Source organism: Cryptomeria japonica, chromosome 11 (assembly GCF_030272615.1).
Source record: "Cryptomeria japonica chromosome 11, Sugi_1.0, whole genome shotgun sequence".
In the NCBI taxonomy this organism is placed as follows: Eukaryota; Viridiplantae; Streptophyta; class Pinopsida; order Cupressales; family Cupressaceae; genus Cryptomeria; species Cryptomeria japonica.
The window spans coordinates 387,376,017-387,388,824 of record NC_081415.1 but is presented as its reverse complement, the minus strand read 5'-3'; the positions used below and the strand labels follow the sequence as shown (position 1 = coordinate 387,388,824).

At 35.8% G+C, this 12,808-nt stretch overlaps 1 protein-coding gene across 7 annotated transcripts in view; it reads left to right on the top strand.

The window, feature by feature from the left end:
• Positions 1-12,252, top strand: part of LOC131071617 (FACT complex subunit SSRP1) — a 154,212-nt gene extending 141,960 nt beyond the window's left edge. For all 7 annotated transcript variants that reach the window (XM_059213881.1, XM_058007533.2, XM_058007532.2 and 4 more), the window contains 7 exons: positions 250-447; positions 7,248-7,402; positions 7,575-7,731; positions 7,852-7,950; positions 8,476-8,661; positions 11,076-11,154; positions 11,405-12,252. In XM_059213881.1, the coding sequence (XP_059069864.1) occupies positions 250-447; positions 7,248-7,402; positions 7,575-7,731; positions 7,852-7,950; positions 8,476-8,661; positions 11,076-11,154; positions 11,405-11,532 (1,002 nt within the window). In that variant the 3' untranslated portion in view covers positions 11,533-12,252. The remainder of the gene's footprint in view (positions 1-249; positions 448-7,247; positions 7,403-7,574; positions 7,732-7,851; positions 7,951-8,475; positions 8,662-11,075; positions 11,155-11,404) is intronic.
• The last annotated feature ends 556 nt before the right edge of the window (positions 12,253-12,808 follow it).

Sequence of the window (12,808 nt, the reverse complement as noted above, 5' to 3'; positions counted from 1 at the left end):
CCCATTCCTTTCTTCATTGGGTTTTTTCCTTCAGTGTTTCTCTTAAATTAAAATATTGTATATCTACCTGTTCATATTAGAATGTTTTGATGTTAAATTGATTCTCAAGTTATGATTCATTTCTGGATGAAAGCTGTTTATAGTTATTTAATAATTTGTTTCTATTTCAGAGTCGAATTAAAATATGCGTTCTCTATAATTTATAGCAATTTACCATAACTTTGCCATCTCTTTTGCAATGCTTTCTAGGGGTTATCTCATGAAGTGTTCACACAAATTTTGCGTGGTCTTTCTGGTGCAAAAGTTACTCGACCAGGGAAGTTTCGTAGCAGTCAAGATGGATATGCGGTTAGAGCATCCCTCAAGGCTGAAGATGGGATTTTATATCCTCTTGAAAAGAGTTTTTTCTTCTTGCCAAAACCACCAACACTTGTTCTTCACGACGAGGTATTCCTTTGGTATTCTATTCTTCAAGTAGTTTTATATGCAACCAGTTTACTTCCAAACTTTGTTTCAAGACACAATGAAGACTTATAAGGCTTAGTTGATATGAAAATGGTTCCAAAATAAAATATGTATGGTTCAACTTCTAGTTACTTTGGTATGGTCGATACCTACATTGCCGATTCGGGTATGGGTATGGATTTGCGGGTATGACAATTTTTTTTCCCTTGGGTATGGGTACGTCCGTATATATATATATATATATATATATATATTAAAATGAGCAATAAAATAACATTAATGTACTAATATGTATGAATATTTAATAAAATTAAATAAAAAACGAAATAAATAATAAATTTAATTTAAAATATTAATAATATATAATAATATAAATGATAAATATATTATAATATAAATTTAATTTAAATATTTTAAAATATTAAATTTTAACATGAATAAAACAAAAGTAAATACCAAATGGCCGATTTAAAACATATAGCATATATAAATTATATTTTATTTGAAAAAGAAAAAGATTAAATTAAAAACAAGACTTCAAAAATAAGTTTTATTCGAAAGCAGAAGCTTTTGCAAGTGGAGGTATGACAGTCGATGGAGGCAAGATAGTGGACGGAGGCAAATGATTAATTCAATTTAAAAAAAACAAAAAACTATGCATACAAAGTCCCCGAATCCGGGCCAAACCTAGGACCGCACCGAGACTGGACCCAGATCCAGATCGAACCCGGCTCTGCACCTGGGCTCCTAGACCCGTACCTGGTATCATAGGTCAATATAGTAGTAAGTAGGACAACCATTACCTTGCCCCATGTTCCCTTCCATCCCCACCTGCAACAAAAAGTACATCTGAACCATGACAAGATCAACCTACAACAGCCATGAGATGAGCACCATTGAGGGGCCCATGGATTCCTCTTCTACCTCCCCTCCCCTATGGCAATCCTACTCCAATTATAAAACAGAAGTCTCCAATGAAAAAGAACCCCAATTTAAAGAAGAGACACATAAAGTTTTGGAATATCATGTGCACATATCAATATCAGGGCCCATATTTCCCGTAAAGAAAGAAATTGAGTATTATCTTAAAATGAATATTTATCATAAAATCTCTTTCTCCATTGTCAAGTTGGAACATAGGCATGGGATTCATAAGGACAATATGTTACTATGTAGATCCAGAACCCAGTATTTTTAAAATTCATGTCCAAGAATACTTGAACCCTTTAGTCTCACTGGAAATCCCTGCAATTCCTTCATAGTTGTCTTTTTGTCAAAGAAACAGTAATATAATGCCTTTCAAGGAGGCTGCTGGTTCATGAAGAAATTTGGGTTGTTTATGAAACATTGGTCCCTCAAGTTCAACTCTACCTAACGCACTTTTGGTATGAATCAGGCTTCCTTTGTTGGCAGATGAATATTAACGTAAACCTTGCCTAAAGAAGATAGCAATATCAATAGGAGTGATGGCTTTTATTTCCTAGTGAACTGTGCACCATATGGTCCCATATAGACCACAAACTCACCAACACTGAGAAGCTACTTGGTGCTGGCATATCACTCAAAGAAAAGAACTGAGTACTCACCCTAGGCATAGAGAGAGTACCAAAGATGCGTTGATGTGGTTCGTGTTATGTATTCATTTGTTAATCTAATTTAAGGTGTGCAATAGTGGAAGTGTAACGCAAAATGAAAACAAGTGGTGCCATTCACACAATATAAATATGCTAAAAATTGTGGAGTATGAAGTGAAGCTTCCTGCCTAAATAGGCAATTCTATTCTTTAAAATTTAAAACTGTTTTCACCCTTGGCATTGAACCAAGTTTGGGCAACCAATTTGTCTTCATTCCAGTTTTTGATTAACAATTAAAACATTCTATTTTAATCCATGGTGGAACTGTTCAGCCATGGGTGCCAAGTAGATGAAATTTTCAAAGTTACACTGGGGAGAAGTTTCTCCACTTGATGCCAAGTGGGAAATTGACCTTCATACGCTAGAAAATGAAACTGTCAAAGTTGGCACTAGGTGGAATTTTCTCCACTTATGCCAAGTGGATATATTGATCACTTAATGCCAAGTGGAGCTTTTAGGTACTCTGCCACTTCAAAGAGATCTTTGAATGATGAATGGAAAAAATTGAAATTCCTTTCTAAATTTCTTTTTTGGTGGAGCTTCTTGGGTTGGTTGCCTTTCACTGGGCATGCCATTCTTGTGTGCATCAGGTGGTATTAGAGTTGGTTAGCTCAATGGGTTGTTGACGTAGAAGACATGGATCATAGGGGTAGACCAAGAGGTAAGAGAAATGCTGATATAATAGAAATGCTAAGAGCAATGGTGGCTAGATTACAAGTAATATAGGCAGCACAGAGAAGAGGTGTGCCTGTTGAAGATGTGAGTGAAGTTGAAAAAGTAGTAGGGCAAGGAGAAATGGAATATTACATGAATGAACAATTTTTGAGAGCTATGTCACACACAGAAAATTGACCTTGATTGGATACTCTATGTTACAATGGGAGCCTAAATCTTGAGGAGCTGGGAGACTAAATTTCAGAAATGGAAAAATATTTTGCTTTTGAGTCAATAGAATACTTGAAGAGGATGAAATTTGCCAGTACTAAGTTGAAGGGTTGTATGTCCTTGAGGTGGGATCATATGTAGATAAATAAATGAAGAAGAGGAAAAAAGAAGATCCAATCATGGGATTGAATGGTTGCAAAATTGAAGGCACAATTCTTACTAATAGACTATTAGTTGAATTATTAAAGAAATTAAACAATTTGAAACAAAAATAAATGAATGCTAAAGAATACACAGAATAATTCTATAGATTCATTTGAGCTGGTCATGTAGAAGAAATTGAAGAATAAGCTGTAAGGTACATCATTGGACTTTGATATCAATCTAGGATGAGATGAGTATGGTTCTAGTAAGGATAGTAGAGGATGCCTATCAATATGCCTCAAAAGGAAAAAGAAAATTTGACAAGAAAGCAATAGAATAACTCCGGTGGGAGGGGAAGAGGACAAGGTGATAGTGGCTGAGAGCAACATACAGAAACCAACACTCAAAATGGTAATTTAAAGTTTAAACCAAAACTCAAAGGGGTATACTTCAAGAGGAATATGATATTATAGTGGAGGAAGAGGTAGAGGATTCACTTGTTATATATGTGGAAAGGCTGGTTATAGAGTTTTTGAATGCTCGAAATGTAGCAAGAATATTGGCTATGAATCATATTGCTGAAGTTGACGAAAGAATCATTGCTCCAATTAAATACATGGAGGAACAAGAACATGGTGAGGCTCTTATGTTTAAAAGAGTGTTGTTGAAACTAGAATGGGAGGAAAGGGAGCCACTTCAAAGGAGTCTTTTTAGAATCATATGCAAATATGGAGAAAAATGTTGCAAAGTCATTGTTGATAGTGGAAGTACAAACAATTTGGAGTAAAAGTAGATGGTGGAAAAACTTGAGCTAGAGAGGATCAAGCACCCTAATCCATACAAAGTCTCATTGCTGCAAAAGGAGCATCAACTCTTGGTGTAAGTGAACAATGTTTGGTCTATTTTTATATTGATGCTTATAAAGATGAAATCTTGTTTGATGTTATGCCTATGGATATTTGCCATGTTTTGTTGGGAAGTCCATGACAGTTTGATCAAGAGGCTGTATATGATGGAAGAGAGATATTTATGCCATTATGAAAGATGGAAGCTAGTTTACTTGAAGTTTGTTAAAGGAAAATGATGAGGTAGGCAGCAAGTCCATCACATGCTTGAATTTCGGACAACAATTTCAAGAGAAAGTATTGGAAGATGAAACAAGAGTTAACATAGATAAAATTCCACAAAAGGTGGATCATTTGTTGGAGAGACATGCTGAACATCCTTTTAAGAGTTGTCAAAATTGTGTATACTGAAGGAAGTAGGTGATGGACATATGCAACAATTACTTAAGTAGGTAACGAAGGATTTGAAGAAGAATCCCAAAGGTTAAAAGAAACAAGTATTTCAGGCTAGAGGGTTGGTCTTTGCTCACGAAAGTAAAGAAATAAAGTGTTGTGACAATGTTAGGTCTTGAAGAAGTTCACAACAGAAGACTATGAGGTAGAGCTCTCCGAAAAAATAGACATCTTGCTGATCTTCAACAAGTGCATTTGCATCCTTACTGTAAGGGACAATCAAGGATATCTGTGTGAAGATTCATGTGCACAAAAGGAACAGGATGAAAAAGAATGGTGGCAGATTCCCAATGTCTAAGAGAGTGGAAGAAGGAAGTAGTCAAAAAGACACTTTGAATCAAGAACAAGTATGGGATTTTAATTCTAAGGTTTTCAAAGTGTTCATGACCCCAAGCTCAGAAATTTTTTCACTAACCCAGTGTGTCTGATGCAGAGCATTTGGGCCCACAAACAATCTTACACACCCAAAAACATAGTTATTCCAATTTTGGCTAGTTGCTGTCATGTGGGTCTGCATCTTGGACCTGGCAATTACTGAACTTTTATCTGAGGTCTCTGCAATTTCTGTACTGCTCTTTCCTGGCTGGTGTTGTGCCTGGTTCCCTGCCTGCATAGCATACTCTTTGAAATATTTCTGACTGTTACTAGGCTCATTTGTTGGTTATCTTCCTTCATTCTGGGTGTTATGCTTTGAGGTGAGGTCCTGAGAGTATTCTCTGCATCTGACAGCACTTATGCTTGGGCATTTTCAAATGGGATGTGGTATTTACACCCTACAAACCTTGGCCGGTGATTATCATTGACCCTTTCTTTGACAGGCATTCCCCTATTTCCAGCTTGTGTTTTTCAGCCGTTGCAACTGTCTGACTGGGTCTTGACTCTTACCTATTAATAGTCCTGGTCAAGCCTTTTCTGGCCACCAGCATCCATTGTGTGACTGATGTTTTTATTGCTGACTGGCACTTCCTTTATTCGTCCACTCTAGTTCATGGGTCGGGCCTTTTTATGATATAGCTGTTACCTTTTTCTGGGGTGTTTCCTTATAAAATCAAATATATGTTTGTTTAGAAGACAGGGTAATAGATACAAGTAACAGGACAGAAAGGTTGTTAGGGGAGAAACTGAATCATTCTTTTTGCTGGATGTGGGACTATTAGATTCATTTCTCCTGCTGGTGTGCGGGACTGTGATCAGGCAGAGAGGTTAGGGAATTTTTTATTATTGTAATATCCTAGTACTGGGATGTGTGCCTCTAAGCAAACTGTATTTGAGTCCTGTCTTATTTTGGAGTTTAATTATTCCCTGCTGCCTTTGTAAAGTGGTTTTATTTATTGTGGAGCTGCTTGGGTTTGTTGCCTTTCACTGGGCACCTGATCCTTGTCTGCATCAAACACTCAGAAAGAAGCCAAGCTGAGTTCCACTTCCGCAGAGACAAAAGAGACCAAGCCAATAATCTCAACCTGAACTAGACCATAAACATTGATGATGAAGAAGCTAATCAATTTACAGAGACTTCTGTTGGTACTTAACTAAACTCTCTTCATCAATCAGGTATGTATTCCCCTGCTGGGTTGACTCTTATTTTAACCATTAAGAATACTCCTATTACAGAGAGTAGGTCTAGGAACCAACTCCCACCTCCTTACCCTAGGTATCAATCAATGTATCACATTTATTCTGCCTCTTCTTGATTACATAAATTTTCAAGCCAGAGCACTTGTCCACAGGTGTCCTATTTCTTCTCTTCTCTTGGAACACCCAGTTTGTTAAGGAGAAAGTTTCAAACCTTCCTCTGTATACCAAAGATCATCAATCCGCATCCCTGATCTTGTTAGCACACAGAAAATTGAACCCAATCTGAAACTGCTATTTTCCACAAGACTATCAAGTATTGACAGAAACCTTGAAGAAAAGGATGTGCATAACCCTTATATTGGAGATTGCTTAGCTAGGCTACTCCACTGTGTACTGGAAGCATTAGGAAAGAATTGAAACAATGAACGCTTGCATTGAGTTTATGGGCACTTTCATTGAACAATATGAACAGAAGTTGGAAGCCATAAACACCCTTCCTTAAAGAACGCAAAGCACAAAATTGCATTGCTACTTTAGGAGCATGCTGAATGTGGGCCCTTTCCAAAATGGCAGGCTACTAAAATGGAGATTTCTACTGCAGACATCATGCAAAGTTATGAATGGAGAGTTCCTCTTTACAGCAACTGTGCTCAAACCAACATTGCCAACACAGGCTGGCCAACTAACGAGGAAAGACTTCCTGCACTCCCGCTCACACAGCATGTATTTTGCCTCACAAATATAACTACTGACTATGGGAAGTGTACTCAAAATTTTGCATATGCTTTGGGTGTTCCAAATTTTGGTACACTAAGAAAGACCTGAAAATGGCTATGATGCATATCTGTTCAGTTGCTTGTAGCAGGGTTACTATCTTTCTTTTGATCTTTCATGTGGCTATCAACCCCCTCTTTTGTAATTAATGAGAGCAGTAGCATAGCTCATAGTAAGTTAGCCTAAGAGAAAGATGACACATAATGATATCTAAACTTTTCTTCCTGATGATAATTTTGAAATTCCTCTGAAGCTGCACGGTGGCCTGATTTTTCTTTCACAGGATATTAATTTTGTTGTCCCCACATTTTATTTTAGTCTATTCTTCTTTTTTTTCAAAAAAGTTAATAGGGTCTTGCAGTTGGCTATTTGGTGTCATCTTACTGTTGAAATCATAGATAAGTTTCATGAAGTGGAAGTAGAAATGTTGTACTCTATGAGAAGACTAATAACTTGTACTGTCTATTTGCAGATTGAATATCTGGAATTTGAGAGACATGGTGCTGCTGGTACTAGCAGTATGTCTTCTCACTACTTTGATCTTCATATAAGACTTAAGAGTGAACAGGAACACCAGTTTCGTAACATTCAGCGGAATGAATATCATAATCTTTTCAACTTCATCAAGTATGCAGTATACCATCATTTTAATAAATTCCTTTTACTTATATCAAAGAAATAGGGGCCTATACCAAATACTGGATTCAATTTTCTTTGCATATTCTTTCTACTTTAGACCACCAGGATAGTTTATCTGTTTTCTGTTTTCACCTGAGATAAGTTGCTATGATGTATCCAGTTCCAAGGGTTTGAAAATTATGAATCTAGGAGATGGGCAAGGTACTGGTGGAGTTGCATCTGTTCTTGAGAATTCTGATGATGAAGCTGTGGATCCACATCTTGAACGAATAAAAAATGCAATCGATGCTGGTGGTGGTGAAGAGAGTGATGAAGAGGCATGACATAGACTTTTTTTTTCTGTGGTTATGCCTTTTACTATATTTTGGAGACAATATAAGAACAATATTAGGACAATCAATTGAGGGACCTATGTGTCCTGTTTTGGTTGTTTGCAGGATGAGGACTTTGTAGCAGAGAAGGATGATGCAGGATCTCCAACAGAAGGTTCAGAGGAAGAAGAATCAGATGCTAGTGAAAGTGCAGAAAACAAAGAAGTGAGTGCTGTTGTTTCCATGTATATTTGTTTTTTCTTTTCTTTTTCATGTTCTTAATCCTTCAAAGTTCAAACAGTATATGCTTTGAACGAACTCTAACATTCACATTCTATGCTTAAACCATTGAAGGCTGCATTTGATTGTTGCAGTCTTGTTGACATGACTATTTTTTTCAAATATGAATGTTTAAAAAATAGACTTCATCAGTTGAGGTGGTAATTCAAGCACTATTCAGCAATAATAGGGGATACCATGCATAGACATACTGTAAGTAACTAGCAACTTGTGTAGAGGTAGATAATCAATCAAAATCTTCTACAGGGCTTAAGAAACAATACAGGTACAATTTCTGTAGAGGACGCTGTTGCTGGGTATAGTTGGGCAAGCATTCCCATGCATATTAACTCTCTATTAGTTACAAATATGGTTTTTGTTTGACCATTAATTGCTTTTATGTAGTGTACTTTAATGTTTATGACACTGGAGATGCATGTTTTTCTATTGACAATACCAGTTTAATTGTAGAGGGTTGCAAAGAAAGAAGTGAAGAAAAAAGAGGCAACTGCTCCTAAAGTAACTGCAACAAAGAGGAAAAAGAAGGATGAGGAAGAAGATGGTGGAAAGAAGAGGAAGCAGAAAAAAAAGAAGGATCCAAATGCACCAAAGAGAGCTATGTCTGGCTTTATGTTCTTTTCCCAAATTGAAAGAGAGGTAATTTATGTATCATTTTGTCTATATTTCTTTCTTTGAGAAATTTCCTTTATCTTTTGTTGTTTTGTTTTTGTGTTTAGGACTTTCCCTTCAATTAGTTACTCCAACAACCTTTCTTAGACAAGGTGTTGCCTGTCTAGCATAGATTTGAACAGTTTGGTTGGCTTTGGATCAAATATAGTATCAAGGAACCGACAAGTTTTAAAATTTGTCTACCATTTGCTTACTTGAAATCCTAAGACTTGTGCACTTATTGATATAACATTATATTTTTACACAATCCTCTGCACCTATTAAATCTTCTGTATGGCTTCAGCCGAAAGTAATATTTTTTAGTAGATTTCATTTGAATATTACTGTGTATCGGTTCAAAAGTTCAAACAAGACTTGGTCCTCTATACTTTTCTTCTTCCCTAGTATTTTATAATCCCGTAAGCGAGGGAGAAAGGTAGGAGGAAATCAAAATTATTAATGATGGCAATTTTTTAACAAAAAATAGTATTTTGAGTGATACAAGTATTGGAACATCTTTTTAAGTTAGGTTTTTGGAAAATTCCTTTGGTTTCAGCCAAAAGAAATACTTTTAATCAGCTTTTACTTCAATGTTAATGTTTGGCTTTGTATCGGTCCAAACAAAACTTTGTCCTGTATACTTCTCTGCTTCCTAGCTTTTCACAATCCACTTAGCAAGCGAGTAGGGTAGGAGGGGATCAACGTTATTGACCATATAACATTACTAACAAAATATGCTGTTTTGAGCGATACAACTTACAAGTATTAGAAACATCTTTTTAGGTTAGCTTTTTGGAAAATGCCTTTGGCTTCATCCTGGCTGACTTGTACCACTACATTTTAGCATTCTAAAGATTATATCTGCCTAAACATGACAGAAGCCACCACCTCATTACTATTGTGAAGTCCTTCAATCACATGCACTAGTTGAAGTATATGGAATTGAGAAAAGTGACCAAATATGTCAAAATTTAGAGAAATGTATTTACAATATTTTTCGTAGCCTCATATTAATGTAGCTTATTCCTAGTATGAATCAACTTGTCAATTAGAGTTGGATATGATAAGCATAACAACATATTATTTAATCTTCATTTCAAGGCAGATTGATGGCCTAATCTAGGGATGAACCTTCTTCATTCTTTTTCTTAAATTTAGCGTTTCTCTAACTTTTTGACTTTGCCTTTGTTCTTGACATATCTAATGATTCTTGGAATCAATTCTCTTGTAAAGGTTCTGCCGAAAAGTTTATCCAAGTTTTCTACATTCATTTTCACCTTTTGTTTGCCTCGTCTTTCTTTCTCCCTGTTGTTTTGATTAGTGAAGAATTTAATGTCTTGTACTCTATTGCGAGGAAGGAAAAGTTTGCAGGGCACAGTCTGGAACAGTCTGAGAACCCTATGGTATCAGATACACCCAAATAGTAGGTGTGATATAGGGCTTCTTTTGAATTTTCTTAAGCCTAGGGGCTTGTCACTGAGTTTAAAGATATCATTGCAATGATGAAGCCATGATATAAGCATTTGATGGACTAGACCTGCGGTGGTTCTCAATCATTTTATAACACATGATTCATTGGATTTGAAGGGGTATACTATTGATGTTAGGATGCAAATGTCTATTCATCTAGGTGACAAAAAAATTATTTAGAAGTTCTAAATAAAGTCTGGCAATAAGTCTAGTAATTAAAGGTTTGGTCCACAAATGTATAACCATTTTACCTCTATTAGAAAATTAATCTAGAGGCCTTCAATCTATACTGATCCAAGTACAAGCATTTCACATTGCCTCTATTTCTGCTCGTGTCACCTGATAACCTTTGATTGTGGTCTAGATTTGTCCTATCATTAGAAATAATGATTAGATAGATTGTTGAAATAATAATAATAAGTGTTATGACCTTATGCTAAGGGAAGGGAATGGTCGAATGATAGAGATGAAAATGGTCAAGATCATTTAAAAAAATTATCTACCCTAATTGTTTGCGCAAATTTATCTTCGATGCAGTGATTATTTTGGTAGATTTAGTGTTCTCAATGTTTTTAAACCTAAATTATGCTTTCCCTATTAAGCACAGCCAAACTGATATTTTGAAGAAAGATCTGGATAAAAGATGAAAAATAGTTTTTTAAATTATTGGTAATGCTTTTGACTGGAGCTATTACTGGATAGATATGGGATTTTTGAAATGGCTCAAATCCTCATATATGAAACCAATGTAACTACCGCTGCCACAAACAACCTGCTGTACAACCAGCGAGATTTGGACAAAAGATGAAAAATAAATTAAACCGAGCATTAATGCGCCTACAATATTTGAAGTGGCTTTTCTTTCATCTTGAGGGAATTTTGGATTACATTGATCTTGTAATTATTATCTGACTGTAACTTTGCATTACCAGAATATCAAAAAGAACAATCCGGGAATGCCATTCACAGAGGTTGCAAAGGCGCTTGGAGAGAGATGGAAAAAGATGTCAGGTATGTTTCTAATCCTTTAGTCCATCTTATGAGATAAATGCATATCCAAGCCTTTCCATTCCACAAGAATAATTATTGAGTTATATTTTTCTATTGAGGGTGTGTTTGCTCTTTGTAATTATCTTCTGTTTAATCAATTCTTTTTTTCTTGTGATATTAATGAAAGTAAATTATTATTTTTTTTCAAAACTTTTATGTTGATCGAATTTTGTCGAAGTTTTCTGATGTATTTTGTTTCGGACATTGATAGTGGAGGAGAAAGAGCCATTTGAGTCAAAAGCCAGGGCTGATCAGAAAAGATACAAGAATGCAATGGCAGATTACAAAAGTGGACCAACTAATAATATAGATTCTGGAAATGAATCTGACAGTGAGTAGTGCAGCTTTCTAACTAGCAGACAATATAACTGCAATCTTATTGCACAAAGTATCAGGCAAGCACTTTTATAAAATCCTTTTCAGGTACTTGAAATTGGTTTAGCTTTAGAACAATCCAATATTTCTGCCCACTACCATTTATCTATGTGGAAGTTGCAGAAGAGACACATTGAGGTAACGGTGGAGTTGTGGAAAGCCCATCTTTTCGTGTATTCACATGAGACGGAAACGTGTGTTGTGCGTGCTCATACATATTTATAAGTCATGTAGGTAGACTTCGCTTGCAACTTTTACCTGGTGATTTTGAGAGGCATTAAACTTTAAGCTCCTTGGTTACCATTTGCACTGGGAAAGTAAGGAATATGTTACACACCCATACAATTTTTTACAGTAAACACTAAACACGTTTATTGAATTTAGTCCTACAATGGATGTATCGACAGTTAATATCTATAACTTCTGAAGTAGAATTTTTTGACAGCAAATGGGATTTGATGACCGCGCAATCAAATACAATAATCCTAATAAAGTGAAATGGCATTCAGCTTTGGAGCAAATTACATCTGGCATGAGGATAAGATACTTATATGGAATGGCCTTGTTTAATAGCAAAGACTTAATGAGAAGGGACATGAATTGATTTTTTTTGTACACAGTTGTTACCTCGTAACATGATATGAATACATTTTAACGTAGATTTGCCATCTGAATTGGAGCTCACATTCATTTTATTTCCATTTTCCTTTGTGATATCGTTCAATCTTTGATAATCCAAATCTAACATCATTTTTAGGTGCAGTCTCTTACACACTAGAAAATAAGCGCCCATAAAGATTTAGGGATGCATGCTTCCTAAATGCCTTTTCAATTGTGGTGAATTTTTTTCAACTAATAAAACTATTGCATATAACATATAGAGAATTTTTATTTGAGTTTATTGGAAACATTTATAGTATAAAAAGAGTTTTAATAACATTTAGAATATTTGCAATAAAAATGTGGTAGTGGAATATATGATCTTAAAAAACTCATCAATTACATATCTAAATTAATTGCCTTGTCTTTTTTGACATCGAGTATTTCTATCCTTCATTAGAACTTGAGAATAGAAAATGTCAAGTTGGGGCCAAGAAGGGGTGAGCTGAGGCGAGAAGGGGTGAGTTGAGGCGAGACTAGTCCTCTAGGGATGTACGCAGTCGTCCGCAAGCCACATGCACCTAGCGAACTCGATCCTAGGAGTCGAACCCAAGACTAGTGGGGAGCAAATCCACAGCCC